At 40.5% G+C, this 22,970-nt stretch overlaps 2 protein-coding genes across 2 annotated transcripts; one reads left to right on the forward strand and one right to left on the reverse strand.

Moving 5' to 3' along the window:
* Positions 1-13,740: 13,740 nt before the first annotated feature.
* On the forward strand, positions 13,741-14,968 carry LOC5578178. Its single transcript, XM_021840388.1, has 3 exons — positions 13,741-13,858; positions 14,221-14,608; positions 14,664-14,968. The coding sequence occupies exons 1-3, from the start codon at positions 13,799-13,801 to the stop codon at positions 14,897-14,899; spliced, it is 684 nt and encodes a 227-aa protein (XP_021696080.1). The 5' UTR covers positions 13,741-13,798; the 3' UTR covers positions 14,900-14,968.
* Positions 14,922-16,653, reverse strand: LOC5578641 (transcription factor grauzone). Its single transcript, XM_001663929.2, has 2 exons — positions 16,373-16,653; positions 14,922-16,308 (listed from the first exon to the last, which is right to left on the reverse strand). Exons 1-2 carry the CDS (start codon positions 16,496-16,498, stop codon positions 14,989-14,991), a joined length of 1,446 nt encoding a protein of 481 aa, XP_001663979.1. The 5' UTR covers positions 16,499-16,653; the 3' UTR covers positions 14,922-14,988.
* Between the last annotated feature and the right edge of the window lie 6,317 nt (positions 16,654-22,970).

A 22,970-nucleotide genomic window follows, 5' to 3' on the forward strand; every position in this document is an offset into this window, starting at 1 on the left:
GACATTCCTATGATACAGCTAGATCCAATGCTAGCCAGTCACCGTCGTTGCATGAGATGGCGGGTGTGGCGATTCAACCTGTTTCACATGGGGCGGGGCCGAATAGTGAACAGATAGCTGCGAGACAGATCTGGCCTAAGAAGCTACCCGTATTCTCGGGTGACCCTGAAGAGTGGCCGATTTTCGTCCACAGCTTCGAGTCAGCCAACGTCGCATGTGGTTTTTCAGACGTTGAAAACATCATTCGTCTTCGGGAGTGTCTGCGTGGCCCAGCGCGAGATGCTGTCGTTACAAAACTGATATTTCCCCAGAGCGTGAAAGCGATAATGGAAACGCTGCGGCGATTGTACGGAAGACCTGAGCTCCTAGTGAAGAATTTGCTTAACAAAGTGCGGCGAGCAGAAGCACCGAAACCAGAACGTTTGGAATCGTTGATCAACTTTGGGTTAACGGTACAACAGCTGTGTGATCATTTAGAGGCCGCGAACCTCAAAGGCCACCTGTCCAATCCCACGCTACTTAGTGAGCTAGTGGAAAAGCTGCCTGCGTCAATAAAGCTCGAGTGGGCGAGATTCAAGCGAGCGTACGCGGAACCTACTCTCAAACACTTCGGAGCATTTATGGAAGAACTAGTGTATGACGCTAGTGAAGTCACGTCGACAATCCAGCAGAAGACCGCGGTTTCGAGAACCGAAAAGGATAAGCCGAAAGAGAAGGGACACGTCCTTTCCCACGAAGATGCTGTCGAAGTACAAAACCGCAGAGAGGAAAGACAACCTTGTCCAATATGCGGTAAAACCGATCATCGCGTTCGGAACTGCGAACGCTTTTAGCAACTGGATCTACAAGCTCGCCTTAAGGCCGTTGATCGTTATAAATTGTGTGAGGTTTGTTTATTTGACCACGGCCAATGGAGATGCCGTTCAAGAATCCGATGCAATGTAGGAAACTGTCGTGATCGCCATCACCCACTACTCCACAGTTCAGGGCGCGGTCCAATACAAGAGCAGCGTCAGCGACAATTTCGAGCCTCGGAATGCAACGCTCATGAGCGATCGCAAAGATCGGTCCTGTTTAGGATAATTCCGGTTACCCTGTTCAATGGGAACCGCAAATGCGAAACTTTCGCCTTCTTAGACGAAGGCTCCTCCTTGACACTAATCAAATCGAGTTTAGCGCGGCAGCTTGGAGCAATTGGCGTTCCAGAACCATTGGAGCTAAGATGGACGTCAAGTGTGAAGAGGAACGAGGACAGTTCTAAAAGAGTGGATTTTGAAATTTCCGGAAGAGGACAGCTCCAGCGTTACGTTTTGAAAAATGCGCACACTGTTGGAGAACTAAACCGCAGACAGACGTTTAAGCAGGAACAAATTTATTCAAAATTCCTGTGTAAATTCTACCGTGGTGTCACCTAGGGAGCAAATTGCTGCAGTACAGTGACAGTTTGTAAAAGCACGTGGCTTCATCTTCTCGCTTACCACCCAGTCCACCACCCACTGAACAAAACTATCAAAACAATCACTTCAAAAATGATTCACACAATTGTGATACTTTCACGCCAATTTATTTTACATGAGTAACGATCATTTAAGGGTGTTATACTAGCATGAATCTGTGAGTAAATTGAATGCCAACTTGTGGTAAAAATTACAATGGATTTTATTGATTTTTACATGAGAAATTGGATCCAAAAGGGAACATCACCCACCCAGCCCAAAACAAAGGTACATAGTTTTTAGCGTTGAGCACGCCGGCTGTGGGAGCGGTTGTGTGTCGTGCTGTCAACGAAATGTGATCGGGGTGGTGGCGGGACGCATACGCCACTAACGCCATCTGTTAGCTGATTGCCACTTGGCGATTTGTGGCGGCCATGTTTTTACACAAGTGGCTGAGTCTAACTTGAACGTCTGTCTGCGACTAAACCTTCCGAGCCAGAGCTTGGTCATCAACGATCTGTCCGAGAGATTCCCACACCTCCGTAACCTCTCTGTTTCGCCATATACCGAGGCTGTCCCCAGGATTCTTCTAGGTTTGGAAAATCTTAGTCTGTTTGCACCACTGGATAGTTGCATCGGTCAACCAGGAGAACCCATTGCGGTGAAATCGCTCCTTGGCTGGTCAGTCTATGGTCCGGAAGCAAATACACAACCTAGGAAAGGATTTGTGAACCTGCACGAGTGCAACTGCGGTGCGGACAAGGAACTGAACGATCTAGTTCGGCAGCAGTTCATTATGGAGGACACGATGATTTCAACAATTCCCTTGCTCGAGTCAGACGACGAAAAACGCGCCCGCGAATTGCTAGAAAACACCACCAAATTTGTCGACGGGAGATACGAAACCGCTCTGCTTTGGAAAGCCGACGACATCGATCTTCCTGATAGCCTTCCCATGGCAATGAAGCGGTTGAAAAGCTTTGAGGCCCAATTAGCTAAGGATTCCGATCTGCGAGAAAGTGTGAATGAACAAATCGTTGACTACATACAGAAGGGCTACGTCCACAAGGCCACCGAAGAAGAGCTGAGAGAGATAAACAGAAGGCAAGTGTGGTATCTACCGTTGGGTTTGGTGACACATCCGAAGAAGCGGAAGAAGAGGCTCGTGTGGGACGGAAAGGCACAAGTTAATGGAATTTCCCTCAACTCCCAGCTATTAAAAGGTCCCGATCTACTAGTGTCCCTTCCATCGGTGATCTGCAAATTCCGTGAAAAGCGCATCGGATTTGGAGGTGACATCCAAGAAATGTTTCTACAGCTTCGGATGAGAACTGCGGACAAATATTTCCAGTGCTTCTTGTTTCGCTTCGATCCACGACAACCCCCAGAAGTGTACATCGCAGATGTAGCGATGTTCGGCGCCACATGCTCACCGTGCGTCGCTCAACATGTGTTGCGAGTAAACGCCGATAAGTGGGCAGACGAATTTCCATTGGCAGCGGCAGCGATTAAAAATAAGACCTATATGGACGATTATTACGACAGCGCCGATACTCCCGAAGAAGCGGCTGCGCTGGCTGTACAAGTAAAAACCGTCCACGCCCGTGGAGGGTTTGAAATGAGAAACTGGGTAAGCAACTGTAAAGAAGTGTTGAAGAAGCTCGGAGAAAGTGCCACTGTTGAACCGCGTCCTCTGCAGTCTACTACTGAAGCGAGATGGGAACGAGTTTTGGGAATGTTGTGGCACCCGGAATCGGACACACTGACATTTTCAACGGATTTGGGGGAACAGTTGCTACCCTACACATTAGGTGAACAACGCCCAACGAAGCGCATTGCTCTAAAAATCATAATGAGCCTGTTTGATCCTCTTGGATTATTAGCACCGTATCTAATCCACGGGCGTGCTTTGATCCAAGATCTATGGAGAAGTGGGGTGCAATGGGACGAGCGAATGAGAGATGAAGAGTTTGAGAAATGGACCAGATGGGTGGAGTTGCTGCACCGTATCTAATCCACGGGCGTGCTTTGATCCAAGATCTATGGAGAAGTGGGGTGCAATGGGACGAGCGAATGAGAGATGAAGAGTTTGAGAAATGGACCAGATGGGTGGAGTTGCTGCCCGCTATAAGCAAGCTGAACATTCCACGCTACTATTTCAGCGAAGCCGATCGTCTTCCCCACTTCACGCTGCAATGTCACGTTTTTACTGATGCCAGCGAAGTTTGCTATGGTGCCGCCGCAGACAGACGTTCAAGTTAGACTCAGCCACTTGTGTAAAAACATGGCCGCCACAAATCGCCAAGTGGCAATCAGCTAACAGATGGCGTTAGTGGCGTATGCGTCCCGCCACCACCCCGATCACATTTCGTTGACAGCACGACACACAACCGCTCCCACAGCCGGCGTGCTCAACGCTAAAAACTATGTACCTTTGTTTTGGGCTGGGTGGGTGATGTTCCCTTTTGGATCCAATTTCTCATGTAAAAATCAATAAAATCCATTGTAATTTTTACCACAAGTTGGCATTCAATTTACTCACAGATTCATGCTAGTATAACACCCTTAAATGATCGTTACTCATGTAAAATAAATTGGCGGGAAAGTATCACAATTGTGTGAATCATTTTTGAAGTGATTGTTTTGATAGTTTTGTTCAGTGGGTGGTGGACTGGGTGGTAAGCGAGAAGATGAAGCCACGTGCTTTTACAAACTGTCACTGTACTGCAGCAATTTGCTCCCTAGGTGACACCACGGTAGAATTTACACACACTGATAAAAATCCACACGCTCGATCTGTGTGTTTAAAATTATGGATCGATTCATGAACATCCATATCGATTTGCTATGATTTTCTTGCAAACTTCGTGTGTGTTACACATTAAATTCCTGTGTTTTGCTTCATGAATTGATTCATCAACCGACAACAGGGATTCCATATTTTTTCCACATAAGTTCCCGAAGCTTTCTCTTCAGATTCGTATGTGTCAACCTATGGACGCATAGATCATCACTCCAACACGGATTCAGTGTGTTTTGCTTATGGTTATCTTGTGTCATAATCATCATGTTCAAGTTGGTCGATTCATTGATTTGCGCAATGAGATTGTTATGATGAAATCCATGAGCTATGCTATCGATTTCCATGTTCAAAGCTTATAGATTGTTTGTGATCAACCCCTGGGATGCATAGTGAACTGAATTGCGGTTGGACCTCGTGTCGAACGACAGTCATCATCATGCTTCCAAAGAGAAGAAGCAAATTTTGAAGCTGAAAGTGTTAGATGAAAATTTGTGAATTCGATTTTTCTTTTATTAGTGAAGTTGACCGATGTACGAGAGTTCTACCTTTCTATAAGAAAACATTGATTATAATGTATAGTTTAGTAGAAAAATCGGATTCCACTAACAGATTTTCCTGGCTTTCAGTTTCGAAAAAAATGGAATATGCTTATCCCTGGCTTCCCAAATTATGGATTTGCGGCGCCCCGCTTGTTGCTAACTCACGGGTTTGAACAAAAATCAACACTGAGAAAAATCTACACGTCAAGGTCGTGTGTTTTACTTATAGATTTGCGCAATGAGGAAAACCACATGATTTGAGTGTGGTAGCCATATGGATTTCATCATTGATTTCACGGTATGATAGCATGTGTATCAACATTAGGTTGTCATGTGAAACAAACATGAATTTCCAAATATTAAATCATGAAAACCAACTGATTTGCTTACTGAATTCGAAATGTAGTAGCTTTAGATAGTCATGTGTGATAGAACATAAATGTCAAGGGACTGAAAGAAGAAATTTGGTAAAAAAACTTTTGCTCCCCAAAATATGGATCTGAGGCTCCTCTGCTTGTCGCAAGCTCTCTTGATTTTTGTTCAAACCCGTGAGTTAGCAACAAGCGGGGCGCCGCAAATCCATAATTTGGGAAGCCAGGGATAAGCATATTCCATTTTTTTCGAAACTGAAAGCCAGGAAAATCTGTTAGTGGAATCCGATTTTTCTACTAAACTATACATTATAATCAATGTTTTCTTATAGAAAGGTAGAACTCTCGTACATCGGTCAACTTCACTAATAAAAGAAAAATCGAATTCACAAATTTTCATCTAACACTTTCAGCTTCAAAATTTGCTTCTTCTCTTTGGAAGCATGATGATGACTGTCGTTCGACACGAGGTCCAACCGCAATTCAGTTCACTATGCATCCCAGGGGTTGATCACAAACAATCTATAAGCTTTGAACATGGAAATCGATAGCATAGCTCATGGATTTCATCATAACAATCTCATTGCGCAAATCAATGAATCGACCAACTTGAACATGATGATTATGACACAAGATAACCATAAGCAAAACACACTGAATCCGTGTTGGAGTGATGATCTATGCGTCCATAGGTTGACACATACGAATCTGAAGAGAAAGCTTCGGGAACTTATGTGGAAAAAATATGGAATCCCTGTTGTCGGTTGATGAATCAATTCATGAAGCAAAACACAGGAATTTAATGTGTAACACACACGAAGTTTGCAAGAAAATCATAGCAAATCGATATGGATGTTCATGAATCGATCCATAATTTTAAACACACAGATCGAGCGTGTGGATTTTTATCAGTGAAGAGAGCTTGCGACAAGCAGAGGAGCCTCAGATCCATATTTTGGGGAGCAAAAGTTTTTTTACCAAATTTCTTCTTTCAGTCCCTTGACATTTATGTTCTATCACACATGACTATCTAAAGCTACTACATTTCGAATTCAGTAAGCAAATCAGTTGGTTTTCATGATTTAATATTTGGAAATTCATGTTTGTTTCACATGACAACCTAATGTTGATACACATGCTATCATACCGTGAAATCAATGATGAAATCCATATGGCTACCACACTCAAATCATGTGGTTTTCCTCATTGCGCAAATCTATAAGTAAAACACACGACCTTGACGTGTAGATTTTTCTCAGTGCAGGAATTTTGAATAAATTTGTTCCTGCTTAAACGTCTGTCTGCGGTGCCGCGGTGTATTTTCGTACTGTAGACGGCTCCGGACAAGTGCGGTGCTCCCTAGTGATGGCAAAGAGTAAAGTTGCTCCTCTTAAACATTTGTCGATCCCACGGTTGGAATTAGAGGCAGCTGTATTAGGTGCGAAATTGCTTCACACCGTTCAAACAAATCACTCTTTACAACCTCACGAAGTTTATTTATGGACCGATTCTTCGACCGTGCTTTCATGGATACGCTCGGACCACAGACGTTATAAGCAGTTCGTCGCTCATCGTATCGGAGAAATTCTGTCTTTGACCGAAACGGAAAGCTGGCGATGGGTACCGTCAAAAGACAACGTAGCTGATTGCTTGACGAAATGGGTGCGCGACACTGAGCCTGACTGTAACAGTAGATGGTTCAAGGGTCCAGCGTTTTTGTACAACTCCGAAGAGATGTGGCCGCGTCAGCGCGTGAAGACGAACACTACGGAAGAACTGCGTTCAAGCTACCTTCTCGCTCATATCTTTCTACCCGGTAAAATGATAGACGTTCGTAGATTTTCAAAGTGGAGTGTGCTATTGCGAACGGTGGCATACGTTTACCGATTCATTGGCAACTGCCGTTTACGCATCGCAAGAAGTCCGATAGAAACCATTCGGGCGACGCAGAATCAGGAGAAGTTGTTGAAATGTTCACTGACCGTTTCTATTGTACCATTGAAACAAGAGGAGTTTCTACGGGCAGAGCAGTTTCTTTGGAGAATGGTGCAGGGCGAGCACTATCCTGACGAAGTACGGATTCTGCTGAAGAACCGGAATCAACCGATCGAAAAATGGATAGCTGTTGAGAGAAACAGCCCTCTGTATAGACTTTCACCATTCGCCGATGAACTCGGAGTCATACGAATGGAAGGGAGAACCGTCGATGCCGTTTATGCCGATTTCGACGCAAGATGCCCGATTATTCTCCCCAAAGATAGTGACATCACACGCCTGCTACTAGACGAGTATCATCGTCGTTACGGTCATGCGAACAAAGAAACCGTGGTAAACGAAGTCCGTCAACGGTTTCAGATTTCGCAGTTACGGTCGGCCATAAACAGCACCTCACGCAACTGCCAGTTTTGCAAGGTAAATAAGTGTAAACCTCGCCCTCCTAGAATGGCTCCCCTTCCCGAGCAACGATTGACACCGAACGTGCGACCCTTCAGTTACGTCGGTATCGACTACATGGGCCCGCTGGAAGTAACCATTGGTCGGCGCAAGGAGAAGCGGTACGTGGCCGTATTCACGTGTCTTGTCATACGAGCCGTGCACTTAGAGGTTTCGTACGATCTCTCTAGCGAATCATGCATAATGGCGATCCGAAGATTCACCCGCAGGCGTGGATCTCCCGTTCAAATCTTCTCCGACAACGGGACTAATTTTGTCGGTGCCAGTCGTGAGTTGCAGACGCAAATAGATCTGGAGTGCGCCGGTACGTTCACTGATGCCCGGACGAAATGGTCGTTCAATCCCCCCTCCGCTCCACATATGGGCGGAGTGTGGGAGCGCATGGTGCGGAGTGTGAAAGAAGCAATGGCTATGTTGGACGATGGTCGAAAACTTACCGACGAAATCTTGTGGACTACGTTGGTCGAAGTGGAAGGATTGATCAATTCAAGGCCGCTTACTTATATGCCTCAAGACTTGGATAGTCCAGAGGCCTTAACACCCAATCATTTTATCTTCGGTCGTTCGTCTGGTGCTCACGAACCGCTGGAACCACCAATAGATTTGGGACAGACACTTCGCAGCAGTTTTTTACGCTCACAACAACTAGCGGACGTCGCCTGGAAGCGGTGGTCAAAGGAATATTTCCCGACAATCAACAGAAGAAGCAAGTGGTTAGATGAAATAAAGTCCCTGAAGATTGGTGACATGGTTTACGTGGCGGAAGGCAAAAGAAGGTCCTGGACCAGAGGCATCGTGGATCCAGTCATCTGCGTTAAGGACGGAAGAGTACGACAAGCGATCGTGCGGACGGCGTCTGGTATGCTAAAACGACCAGTCGTAAAGTTAGCGGTGATGGAGTTGGGTGGATCAACGGAAGACCCTCCCCTCGATCCACGGGGCGGGGGATGTTCTGGCAGCACGGGTGAATACGTACTGCAGAATCCGAACGAGAGTGAGGCATACAACAAGGGTTGAATGCCGTGACAATGGCTATTGTTAACGGCATAAGATTGATGGAATGTGCGCCACGATAGTTTAGCTTTTATTAATTCTGCGTTCATTAGTTATATTACGATTGTTAATTGCTCTAAATGTGGACTTTTTCTTCAAAGCTGCTAATCAAGTGAATTACATATTATATATTATCGGCATAAAGGTTTTCTAATTATTGCTAAATTGGACCTAAAATAACGAATAATTGATTTTCCTATTAAGTAGTGCCAGACAGTACTACATACGGTACAATAGCGTCAATCGGTAGGGTTCTGAACCGGTAGGCAAAACTAAATCTTTGAGCTGCGCCAAACTAACGCTGCTGAGAGATTTTTTCCTGCCCTAACACAGGGATTCTATCTAAAATTCCTTCAGAGATTCGATCAGGAGTTCTTTCAGGCATTGCACCTGGAACTTAACTAGGAATTTCACCAGAAGTTTCTCCAGGGATTCTATCAGGAGTAATTCCTCCAGGGTTTCATAAGGAGTTCCTCCAACGATTTCATCTGGAGTTCCTGCAAGAATATCTTTAGGAATTTCTACTAGGGGGGTTCCATTAGGAGTTCCTCCGGATTCCATCAGGAATTCCTTCAGGAATCGTCATTAAATTCTCCAGAAATATCAACAAGAGCTCCCTTAGAGATTCTATCAGGAGTTCCTCTAGAGATTATATCAGAAGTTTATTCGAAGATTTCACCAGGATCCTCCAGGGATTACATCAGTAGTTTGTTCTAGGGATAACATCAGGATCTCTTCTCTTCTTACATCAGGAGTTATTTTAGGGATTTCAAGAAGATTTACTTCTGGGGTTTCATTAGCATTTTCTTTAAACATTCCACCTGGAATTCCTACTGGGATTCTATTAAGAGTTTTTTCCATCAGGAGTTCCCCTGAGTCTTTCAATAGAAGTTCCGAAGGGATTCCAGCAGGAGTTCTTCTAAGGATTTTAATTTCTGAAAAAAATCCATGGAGAAATTTCTTAAGAAATCCTATCACCAAAGAAATCAATGGAGAAATTCCCAGAGAATTTCATGGAGAGATTCCTTGATATATCTCTGGAAGAACTTTTAAAACAATCCCTGAAGGAGTTTCTGAAAGATTCTCTAAGGTAATTCCTGACAGATTTCTTGGAAAATAAAATCCTTCTAGAAATACTGGACGGAATTGACGGATATATTCCTTCAGGAATCCTTGGAGAAACTTATATTAGATTACACAGCGTAACAAAAATGACATTTTTGCGTGTCTCAAGAATCAAATTATGTGTCTCTAGTAGATTTAGGGTTGCTGAATTTGATGCCGTTCTCAGAAATGTTCCAGCACGTCACAATTTGTAGCTACAGGTCGCCAAAGTTGTATAAAACACTGTTTTCATTGATGTTTACATTAAATTTAAACAATGATTTATCAAGAAATATTATGATCTAATCTACCAAGCATGCAAAATAGGACTTTAACTTTCATTTCAGATATAATTTGATTGAAATTGCACCACTAAATTGAGGCTAAATCGATTTTTTCAACATGCTTGTAGTCTCCATACGAAATTCTTCGTTTTTCTTATATGGCAAAATACAATACTTTTCTAAACCAACAAAAAATAATTTTTGAGCATCGGAAATATTATGAACTTTGTTGATAAATATTGTTATACACATGAAGATTGAGTTCTGAGGCAAATTAAGCAAATAAATTGCCATACAAGCATAAAAACTTGCATGCAAGTTGGCTATAATAGTCAAATTTAGCATTTTCAACAGCCAATATCTCAAAAACTAGACGTGCTACGATATTTCTGTAAATGGCAAGAGATTCAGCAACTCTTAATTTAGTAAATAGCGATATTTTGGTGCTTGAGACAAAATCGTGTTCCGCAGTGTTATTGAAGTAATTCCTGCGAAAATCCCAGGACGAATGCCTCATAGGGTCCCTTCAGAGATATAAGGAAGAATCTTTGGAGGAAACACTGGTGGAGTTTATAAAAGAGTTTATTGAAGATTCCCTAGAGGAATACCGGAAGATAACCTGGGGGATCCTCTCAAAAAATTGCGAGTGGAATCTCTAAAGAAATTCCTGCTGATATCCCGTGTACAAAGTGTTGATGAATTCTTTTGCAGTATTTCTCTTGGAATCTTTGAAGGCTTTCTGGTGGAATCCTTCGAGGAATTCTTAGTGGAATTCCTGGAGGAACTTGATTAATCCTTGGATAAATTGTGGGTGGTATCTGTATAGAAATGCCTGAAGTTTTGCTGGAGGAATTCTTAAATAAATCTTTGGAAGATTTTTTGGTGAAATTCTTGAAGGAAGCATTGGATGAAGTAGTATTTGTATAGATCCCTGGAGAAATTACTAGAAAGAATCGCTGAAGAAATTCCTGGTGGATTTTCTGAAGTAACTCCTTGTGGAATTTAAGCAGGATTCATAGGAGCAAGCCTCTAAAAAAGTCCTGGTGAAATCCTTGGGGGAATTTCTGGTGATGAATTTCTTGAGAAGTCCCTTGAGATGTATCTGAAAGAATTCGTGATATGATTCGTTACCGTGATGGAATCCTTGGAACCAATTTCTAGAGAAATTTCTGAAGAAATTTTTGAAAATATGCTATAACAATCTCTGGAGGAGTTCTAGGGGGGAGCCAGAATAACTGAAGAAATTCCTTAAGGATTTTTTGACAGATCTTTGAAGGAATCATTGGAGGAAATTCACAATAATTTGTAGAAGAACCTCTGAAGGAATCCGTGGAAATAAATCCACCTGAAAGTATGCCTGAAGAATGTTCCCCGGAGGAATTGCGTGGTAGGAAAAACTTTTGGTGGAATCCTTAGTGGTATAACTTATGGATTCTTGGAAAAACTTCAATGCAGAATAACTAGAAGAAACCACTTAAAGATTCTGGATAGAACATTTGAAAAAAAAAAAACAAACCCCTTAGCCATTCCATATCAATGACTGCTCGGAATATTTCCTGAAAGAGACCCCTCATGATTTCAGAGTTTTGCCGGAATATTTGGTACGAATTATAACTGGAATTCCTCATAAATATTTATTTCTTCCGGTACTTAAATATGGAAAGTTCTTCTCTTCCTTACTGCGATTATTGCCAGAAAATCGCTAAAAGATTCTCTCTCACAGCCACAGCATTCGAAAAAAAAGCAATCACATATTCACTAGACTCTCGGCAAGTCTAAAAATATGCGAAGAAATATCGTGTTGCTGCAACTAACTTTAACAGTCGGTCAAACGGTTGTATCAACACAAATCGGTTTGACTAACTTGGGGGCGGAGTCAATGTTGGTCAAACCGTCTGAGCGTCTGTGGGCTGCATTAGATTCTACCTACACACTCAAAATAATCCAAACGTCATTGTTACGTGAAAACATACGTGATTTTTTTCCATCGCACTTTTCACGTAGCTCCTACGCAAATCATAGGTAGCCCAGAATGAACGCATGAACTTTGGAAGTTCGTCCATTCCACCGTCGCTAAACGTAAGAGCTACGTGGATTTTCAGGTAGCCTTTACGAAGCGTTTCAATAGGACCTAGATGGTTTTGCATTAAATTTAACTGTAATAAAGACCAATCTTATTTCTAATAGGCTTTGGAAGAAAACTAATTCCCATTTAGAAAATGTATACAAACTTTAAAGATTGTGATATTTTTATTGTCAATTTGAGCATTTTGACTTCTGTTTCCCCAATTTTGTGAGTTTGGTCTGTCTTGTTGCTGCCTTCGCGTGCTATAATTGATAGAGGTTATAAATCACGTATAAAATATGAAGTAATGCAGGGATTATTTGGTATTCAAAGCATATTTACCTTGAAATCAATCTTACACAGTGTTTAAAGCAGCAGCAGCTTCTGAAGTTCTTCAAAAATCAAGCGGACGCCATCTTAGAATTTGAGCTCAACACCGAATGTACGTACAATATGCAGATGTCAAAATGAACTTAGGCACCTACGTGAATTCCACGTAAGTGTGATAGATAACCTCAGTAAACATTACCGAGTCACTATTTGGTGGTTATGAATGGTTTAGTGATTCTTATCTTAGTCAGGTGAAGTGAAGGTAAAATGAATTTGGAATAGGCCAGGGGAAGTGGTTCACCTAGAGTGAATTTATGTCAAAGAAAAAGTAGATTTTGTATGAGAATTGACAGAAAAATGAATGACAAGTTCATCCACTTCTCCTGGCCTATGATCTACGTGATTTTTCACGTAGCAATGACGTTTGGATTTTTTTGAGTGCATGACAAAATTTGAAAAACCCCAAAGCCTTTTGGGTGATGGACCAGTGGTGTAGCCAGAAGGGGCTTTGAAAGGGTCGATTTTGTACGAATATAATATTATTGAGTCATTTGAAAATTTGTCAAAAAGATTTTTCTCAGTATTAATTACGATATTAATGATCAGAATTGACATTAATGTATGTTTGTAATGTATTTTTATGCCATTGGCGTAACTAACATGAAATATGGACACCAAAACGAATACGGTTTTATTAGAATAGTATAACAAGGAGAAACCCATCCAGATTGCGCCTATGGCATGAAAGAAATAGCTTTCAAACATACATTAATGTCAATTCTGTTCTCAACCATCACAATAAATACTAAAAAAATATATTTTTCAAATTTCCAATTAGCTTAGTATTATAATACACGTACAAAATTGCCCCTTTAAGAGCCCCTCCTGGCTGCACCACTGGTTCATCACTTGAAAAGCTTTGGGCTTTTTCATATTTCGACATGTAGAATCTAGCAAAAATAGTCCGGTTTAACGGGGCAGGATCCGTCATTGATTTCGGAATTTTCAAAAGCAGTTTTTTCGTTCAAAAACAAGAAAATTTACAGGAAAATGTGTTCACTGTATTCTATTCTTCAACCGAAACACAGTGAACACATTTTCATCGAATAATTTTTAGATTTGAACAGAAAAACTGCTTTTGAAGTTTCGATGATGACGATGATTACGATGACGGAGCGTTGAACGTTAAAACCCCGTGTAACACCATCGTGACCTTCCCTTGTGAGTAACAATTTAAGAGTGTCGTCTCAACAACACTCAGTGGGTGACTGTGGGGGTGAGCACCGTGAGCGTGAGCACCAAAACAAAGCGATGACAGTACTTTGAGTGAAAAGCAGGCGGTTCGGTCGTTTCGCAATCATGGCTGCAGTAATCAGAAATTTAATTCGGAATAAAACACTTAATAAGCTGACAAACATTGTAAGTAATTACGTTTACTATACTAGAATAGTTAGGTAGTTTTCAGGGCAGGTAATGTTGCGTGCTGTAAAGTAATTTTCCATCCAATAATCACGGTGAAAAGTTATTTGTGTGACAGACTTTGCGACCACGAGTGAGTTTCTTCGCCGAAGGGAAATGTCAAGGGATTTAGTTTCATTCTAGTGATGTTTTTCAATAACTACCTAGGTACCTACACCGCAACCAATAAGCAATGCTCAAAGAATAATTCAAATCTGTAGTCAATGTAAGAAAGAAAGACGAATTTAGTACTATATCATTTAATATTGTTTATTATGTTCATAATGCAGGTATAGTTAATATTCTTCTATGATTATTCGTAGGAGTCAACCCCGATTCGATGTTACGCCAGTGCCAATCGTGTAAAACCTTTCAAGAAGGTCGGCGTTTCCGATAAGGCTAGGAACGATGCGAGGGCAGCTGAAATGCGATCATCTGGGGCGGCCGAAGACGCCACCCTAATGGTGGGTCAGCAGATCAAATCTGTGGGTCAATCTCTGGCTAGTCGAGGTTACCTGCGGCCTAGTAAGCCCTACTCCCCACCGGAAGACGTTAAGCAGACAGTTTTGGAACTGGCCAAATCGAACAATATAGGCAACCCCAAGCAAAAGTTTGCCAGCAATCAGCAAAAGTTCGACTTTTTGGCCGCTTGTTTCAGTACATTCAAGCACGGCGTTCCCAATTCGAGGCTGCATGAGCTCAATTCCGTTGGTACGTATTTTATTTATTTAGTTTGGACTAAATTCAAATGTGTACTTTTTTGCAGAGGATGCAGTGGAGTTTTACAGCACGCCAGTTGATACCACTCTTCCACTGGATGCCATGAAAACAGTGGAACTGCCAGAGAATCTGTACATCCAACACGAGTACATTCGTTTCCACCCAGAGACGGACACCATGTTCGGAGGTAAGTCAGCCTTCCCCAAGAGTTCCACCATCGTTACTGGTTTGAAGTACAAGAACAAATACAAGGGTCATGTGGCGAAAAAATCGTGGCCTTGAACAACGTAAAAATGCAAGTAAGTCATGTGGTAGAGAATAATAATTGTTATATTTAAAACGAAAAAAAAATTCAACTACTATCTTCGAAATTATCCATAAGCCAACTCGATCGCTTTCTTCTTCGCTTCCATCCACTGCTCCGGGTGTTTGCTCTTCTTGTGTGAGTACAGATTTCCGTTGGAATTGGTAGTCATTCCGCACACATCGCACGAGTACAAGATTTGACCCGTATGGGATGCTCGGTGTTCCTTTAAATAGATTTTCCTTTTGAACTTTTTGCCACAAAATTCGCACTCAAACTTTTCCTCAACGTGTACTCTCCGTTTGTGGCTGGCCATTGCCCTCACGTTCGGATAAGTATGTTTACAGATATTACACGTCACCGGTTTGTTCTTCTCAGAGTGCATGATATTTACGTGGGTCTTCAGATTCTGCCGGCCGCTTACCCATTTGCTGCAGATGTGGCACTGAACCCGTTCGATCGTAACCACTCCCTGGTGTCTCAAGATGTGTCGCTCCAGTCCCAACTTGGTACGAAATTCCTGGCCGCATGTTTCACAAACCAGACTTGCACGCTCGCCATGCATTATTTCCATGTGGCATCGCAAAGTGAACGCACTAGCCAGCAACTTGTGACAGATTGTGCACTCCGCTTGGACATGAGTCTGCAAATGGGCCCTCAGAAGAAATGCCTTTGGGAAACTTCGATGGCATTTTTCACATTTGAACGGCTTCTCTTCCGAGCTGCTGTGCGATTTAACGTTGTGTAAATCTAAATAATACTTTGTTTTGTAGCTTTTATTACACAGCTCGCAATGAAACTGATTTGGATTCACATGCGCATCAATGTGTTCAATTATCCTGCACTTCTTATACATCACACGATTGCAACATTTGATGCTAGCACGTACATTGTGCTTCTTCTGGGTATGTTGTTGTAACCGGTACAACTCGTCAAATGTCTCGGAGCACACCTCACAAGTTAGCTTGAAGAATTCCCTAATCTTTATGTTTTCTTCCTTTGTCCTTTGGATCCTCGCCTCATCTGGTTTCTTTTTCTCGACATCTAACGCAGATCGCTTAGTGTACTTCCTTTTAGTTCTTTTTGGTGCTGGTTCTTCACTGCTTTCACTCGAATCAGAATCTACGTTGTAATCATCTTCTTGTTTGATCTCTTCATCGACTTCCTCGGATGCTACTGGATCTTGCTCGTCCTGGTAATTATCGTCATGAATTTCTAGCTTCACCGATTCCAGCGTTATTTCTGATTTGGGCTCCTTTTCCCTGATAGTAGCCTCCTTCAATTGATGCTGATTAAGTTGCACCGTTTCGTGGTAGGAATACCAATCGGAGACTTTGTGAACGCAGTCCGAACATACCACATTCGGTAAGGAGTTCTCGATCGGAAGCTGTGGAAGTTTGGGAAGAATTGTCAACTGCAATAAATTCGTTGTATATATTACAAATACTCACTTCAAACAGAAAAACGGAAGTAAGCTTGGAATGCATTTCCGGATCTTGAATGGAACGACTGGTCCTGACATCCATGGAACATGGTTCCATGCAAAGTCGGCACAGTTCTTTTGCTATTGCAGCCATTTGAGGGTTAATTAGAAACGTATTTGAATCTTCACGCTACACAGAATTATTGAAAGAATCGATACATTTTCAAAAAATACATTAGTTTGGTATTAAGTAGGAAAAAGTAAATGTTTTTTTTTTCAGAATCTTGACGTAAAACGTAGACAGTAAACAAACTAGATACAATAAAAAATGAGAACCCGTATGCCACGGAAAAAAAAAACTACCAGAACACCATAGGGAAGATGGGGGTGAGACGGCCATCCTAGAAAATCAAACAAAATGCCTAGTACCTTGACACATTTGTAGTATATGTACGTACTACGGTACAATCACGTCTAATTATCTTGAAACGAGTTCCTTATCGATAATTTGTTCACTCACTGCCTTGGGATAATTTTACCATGTATAGTAGACTGGCCCTTAAACAAAAAAGTTGTAAAATTCAACGGGGCACCCCCTAGATATGTGCCTTAGGGTAAGAAAAAAGCTCTCTCAAAATTTCAACTCATTTGGTTGCTCCCCCAGCTGGCGCATTCAATTCAAAATTTGTATGGAATATTCGTCTCAAATATATTGAAAATTAACCCTATGTCACTGTTTCGTCTCGTACAGTAGTTATTCGCGTTCAATTGAGCCCAGAATGACAAATTCACTAGTTGATACGCTAATGCACATAGTTGCCGAAGGTTGTATCTGGATTTAAGCTCATTTTCATTAAGCTTTCAGTTGTTGAAAGTTAGGCTTGGATCAGCACTCCCGTACAATCACACATGTGCATGTACCTTGTGCCGCAGCTCGCCCAGCGTCATAGGTGGCTATGATGCGCTTAGTGGCTACCACCCAGCTAAGTTGAAGGAATACTAAGCAATATTGCAAATCTACTTCAGACAGTTAAAACACCAACTTTATTAATTTTAATCATCATACAACCTTCTACAATATTGTTTGCTATAGTATCAAGTAGTGTTTGTGACATTCTGGGTTTAATTGAACGTGATCAACAATTTTCCTGACTCAAACAGGAGATGGTGTGCTGTTTCCTATGTGTTGGAGCTGAAAATCCCATATTAACTTCAATTCAATTGCGCCAGCTCATGGAACTACCAAATGAGCTGAAACTTTCAGGAAGTCTTCCTCTAACCCTAAAGAATAATCCTGGGGGGTGCCCCGTGGAATTATACAACTTTATTTTTCTCCCATACTAAAGTGAGCCAGTCTAATGTATAGGTACTGTCAACTTATGTTCGTTGTATTATGGATCCGACAGAAATAAGGACAAACATTTTTTTTATATATAGGGGAAGATCCCCCAGTGCCGGACAGCACCCAATACCGGACAAAGTCGAAATATTGAGAAAATGTGGTCCAATCAAGATGTTGTATTAGTAGAAAAGAAAGCTATTATGTAGACTAATGTTTGCGTAGAATAACGAATCCTTGAAATATGCATGCCTTTTTAAAAAAGTATAAAAGTTTGAAAATCTTTAAAAAAATGACGTATTCTCTTAATTTTGAGCCTATTTAGTAATTATTTTGAATATGAAAAAATAATTTGGATCACGCAAGCATGATCGAACATGATCCTAATTTGATAGAATGAATGTATTTTGTACCGTAATTGAATTAAATATGGACAAATTACAATTTTCGTTAAGCACCTCCTGTTCCTCAGTTTCGGACAGCTTCATTTGTTATATGATATCTTTGTAATTATTGCGTCAGTGTCTCAAAATACTTTCATTTTTCATGGGTTCCGTCGATCATGGTATCAAACATGCAATAAAATTAAGGTGAAGATGAATCGAAACCAAAGTTCCCTGGCCACGATCACAGGGTTTGACGGTGCCAAAGTAGAAGGTGCACCATAATAATACCCGTCTGTGAAACATATCACCTTCCCAATACTTTGGCACACCTCCAACGGTTCATGATTTATCATGAAACGGCTGCATTCAGGTGGAGGATCTGTTAATATGTTTCGGCATATTATCAGGTCCTCTTCGAACGGAGGGACCGCCAGGGCTCATTAGTTACTTATAAACCAGTGCTGGTTGTTTGATGTTTCAATTCGTTTACACGAGCTGTGGCATCCTTTGTACTAATCCGCAATGGTGGTTAAGTTTCGAAGCCAACGTGTGATCAATCGTTTTATAATGCAACATAAGAATGGGTGTTTGGTGGAACTGTGCGTTACACTCGTCGTTATTAAATTTAGTGATTGTGAAGGTGCTAATAGTGATTTTATAATTAAATCTATAGTGATGAAAATTTGAAAATTAAGGTGGAAGTAATTCTGATAGTTTTGTTAAAAATATAATAATAATGATGTGAACTCTACTAATTTAATAATGGCCATAATACATTGTGCAATCATATTTCTGAATATAAACTTAATTGCCTAGTTCTTTAAACGTGCATGATAAAAGTGTTAATGACAGCGAGTGCAAAAGAATGGATCGAAGTGATTTTGTTTAATGTAACTTTCTTGATCATAGTGCTAAATCGTAGTTTGAATAGTAATGACTCTGCAACAACAAAAATAATGATACATTTAAATTGAATATCTTTTAATTACTTAGTAATGCTAACAGATGGTAATGCTAACAGATTTATATGAAAATGGTGTGATGTGAAAAGTGATATAATAGAATGTATATCTGAAGTGTATTACGAAAGTTGATGAGTGATAATCGGTGATATACGTGATAGTGTCAAAAATAAAAGTGACGATAGTGAGTGATGAAATGAAATGGGGAATGAGGACCTTTTGATAAAACTATTTCGTTCTTCACTTTAACCACTCTAGTAGCATTTCAGGCCTTATCATAGTTTGATAGTAGTCTGAACTACTAGACTGCAAAACTACGGCAAGGGCTGATTGCTGCTAGCGTACACAGTGACCATTTGAGCAACATTGCTTAGGAACGTCTGTGTGATGAACGCAATAGAGGCTGATAAAAGCAAATGCTTAGAAGGAGCTTAGGGCAGATTAAGAGTACCAGTACTACCCCTATCGCTACCGACAAATCACCTTAAGAAGAATGGTCATTCAGAACAACATCGTAAAATGCGCTATTTTCCATCATATATGGAAGAGATTTTTAATGGGCATCTTGCAAATTAAGAAAAATTAAAATTATTCTTGTAAATGTTGCAAATGCATTGAATTGGTAATTATAAACTATTCTTATAGTGTACACATTCAATGATGTTCAAATTTGCAGAATTCGAGGAATTTCCAGATCGTGTCCGGTATTGGGTGCCACATTTCAAGATCGATCAATTTGATACTAAAAAACATAATCAAAATGCATTGTCAAAATTCATATTTATATTTTCAAATTTATTTTTGTACACTATAAAAATGATGATATTTATCACAAATGGGTAACACGAGCCCATAAAATCAATAGTTTACGAATTATGAATTTAGTGGCTTAAGTGTCCGGTACTGGGGGATCTCCCCATATTTTTTCTCAATCTCCAAACGTCTCGACTAATATTTGAATAGTGCGCTGTGTTCATAAACATCGTAAGAATGCAGCGCCGCCACACATGTCATTATGACAGTTATGTCGGGAACGAGTCACACGTCGCGTGTCCCATACGCGCGTTCTGATTTGGTAAGCGCGCGATAATATCATCAAATAAATTAAGAGCTACCAACATTGACATTTTGCTTCTTATATCAGACGTTTTAGGTGGACTATAGCCCACCTAACGGGAGCCTACTTAAAACGTAACCCATTTAAGGACTGTTCATTTTATAACCTTATGCGTGCATTGTACAGTTAACTCTCCCTTACTCGATATTTCGTAACTCGATATCGAGTTAGAGAACCATAGTAAAAGTTGGTTTTCATGGCTACCTCGATGGTCCCTTGGATCGCAGTTGCACTGGTTTTGTGTTCTGTTACTCGATGGTCCCTTCAATATCGAGTTAGGGAGAGTTGACTGTAGATATTGTGGAAATAAAAGAGGGACCAACATAATTTAATTAAATTTTATTGGAATATGCACAAAAGTTTTGAATTGTCGTTTTTTCGAAGGTAAAAAATATAAGTTTGCGAAGAAACTTGACAACCCTTTTTTAATACTGGTACAGTTGACTCTTCATAACTCGATATTCAAGGGACCATCGACTTATAAAATTATCGAGTTATAGAATATACTGACACATAAAATCACAAAATCGAAGGAACAAATTTCTGTATTTCCAATACATATATGATCACTTCTGCAATAAAGCAATATTCTCTTGTTGATAGTATTTTACAAACTTTCATTTGAAAACTTGCTTCCAAATGCTCAACTAATCACGGATAAGGAAGAATAAAATAAAGGATTTTAAAAAAGATATCGAGTTATGGAAATAAACTTACTCCTCACGTGATATCGACTAATACATATATCGAGTTATATAAATATCGACTTATAGAGAGTAGGATGTATGGAAATTTGACGGGACCAATCATCGAGTTATAGAGTATATTGAGTTGTGGAGAGTCGACTGTATTTAAATAGCATCATCAATGAAAAGCTTCCTAAAAAAAATTACGTTTGCTGCAACGGTAAATTTTAAAATATCAAAAAAATAATTTAACTCATTTTTTGAAGGAAAAATATTTAAAACTTGAAAAGAGTATGAAATGAGCAGAGCTTCTAGGTTGAAGCCGGTCTTCACAACCTTTTGAATATTTAAAACAACATTGTATTACGGGCCATGATTACACCAGAATCCATCCCAAGATTCTATTAAAAACTCTGCTGTTCAGGATTTCATAACAATTCTGCTGCGCTGGATTTCATAGAAAACATTCTCATAATTTTATCAGAAATTTTCATAGGATTCTGTTAGAACCTCTTCTACGTACTATTATTTGAAAACATTACCAGAGTTTTCTAAGATCCCCAATCTAGCGCAATGCGCAGGATTCTGTGAAAATTATCCCTAGGATTCCGTCAAGTCTACCCAAAACTCATTTTAAAATGATGTTCTAGACTCTGGAGAAGTCTGTACTGTTTAAAATTATGTAAGAAATTAATTAAATTTTGTGTATAACGATATTGAGGGGCCTTCCTTAACCGTGTGGTTAGAGTACGCGGCTACAAAGCAAAGCCATGCTGCATTCCCGGTCAGTCCAGGATCTTTTCGTAATGGAAATTTCCTTGACATCCCTGGGCACAAGATATACAAATGCGAAAATGGCAACTTTGGCAAAGAAAGCTCTCAGTTAATAACTGTGGAAGTGCTCATTGAATACATACTAAGCAGGCTCTGTCCCAGTAAGGACGTAAAACCAGAAAGATGAAGAAGTATAACGATATTGTTCCAGATAATCATGGCTAGAATTCTGTTAAATGCTACTAACGATTCGGTTACAATCCTGTTGCGCATTTTGTGGAAATCCTGTCTAAGTTTTCCGTGGAATTTATCTGAGAATCTTTTTAAGTTCCATAGGCTATTAATCTGCCTAATATATATGCCTAATACATATATGTTATAATCTTATTCGTGTTTAAAATTCCCTGTCCTTTCGGTTCGGGGTATGGGCGCGTTCTGCCAACTCGGTCGAGGCAGATTTCTTGTGTGAACAAGTTACAACATGGACGTTCTAAAGTGCCAGAATGAAGTGTTGTGCCTGTGGTGAGCACTTGAAGATGGTCAATATTCCACGTTCACGCTTTACTTATACTTCTCTGAAAAGTTCTATACAATAATCGACCATTAGCGTAACTATCTAAATTAACAGTTGCAAATACAATAGCCATTTTGAGCTTACTTATATTCCGTCGCGTTAATTTTATTGTCCCGAATGTCGCGTATGGCGTACAGTGACCATTGCCATGGAGTTTCTCGGAAAGTGCATGGGGATTGTTATCAGGGTTGCGATGGATCTTCTTCGTGAACAATGATCGACGCATCTTCGCGATCCAACATTCGCCAAAATTCATTTTTCAATTTTGCGTCACGAAGAGCATCGCAAAAAGCGAACGGATGCAACGCCGAAGAAGCAAAATGAACACACCGACAATTTGTTATCGTGGGAATCCAAAGAGCGAATTTTGTATGATTCCATTGTAGGCCAAGGCCAATACAGCAATAAAGCATGTAGGGGGACATGGGGCAAGAAGGACACCCGGGGCAACAGTGCCACCTTTAATTTCACGTAGTTCAAATCAATTTTTTGATGTTTAACGCAGGATAAGTATAAATTGAGTACTAATTGAGGGTTCTGTAAATATTACAGTTAAAAATGTTTAGTACAAAATATGCGAAATATTATAAGAATGTAAGACTGGAAAACAAGGTTTGACTCCCAATAAATACAAAACATATTGATTTTTCCGCACAGTATTGATGATTTTCAATTGTTTTATATGACTGTGAGGAATTTTTTTCGAAAAAGTCCTTTTGACATTAAATTTTACATATATAAAAACAGTATGTCTTATGGGGCAAGAGGGACACCGCAATTTTCTCATA

Source organism: Aedes aegypti, chromosome 2, assembly GCF_002204515.2.
Source record: "Aedes aegypti strain LVP_AGWG chromosome 2, AaegL5.0 Primary Assembly, whole genome shotgun sequence".
In the NCBI taxonomy this organism is placed as follows: Eukaryota; Metazoa; Arthropoda; class Insecta; order Diptera; family Culicidae; genus Aedes; species Aedes aegypti.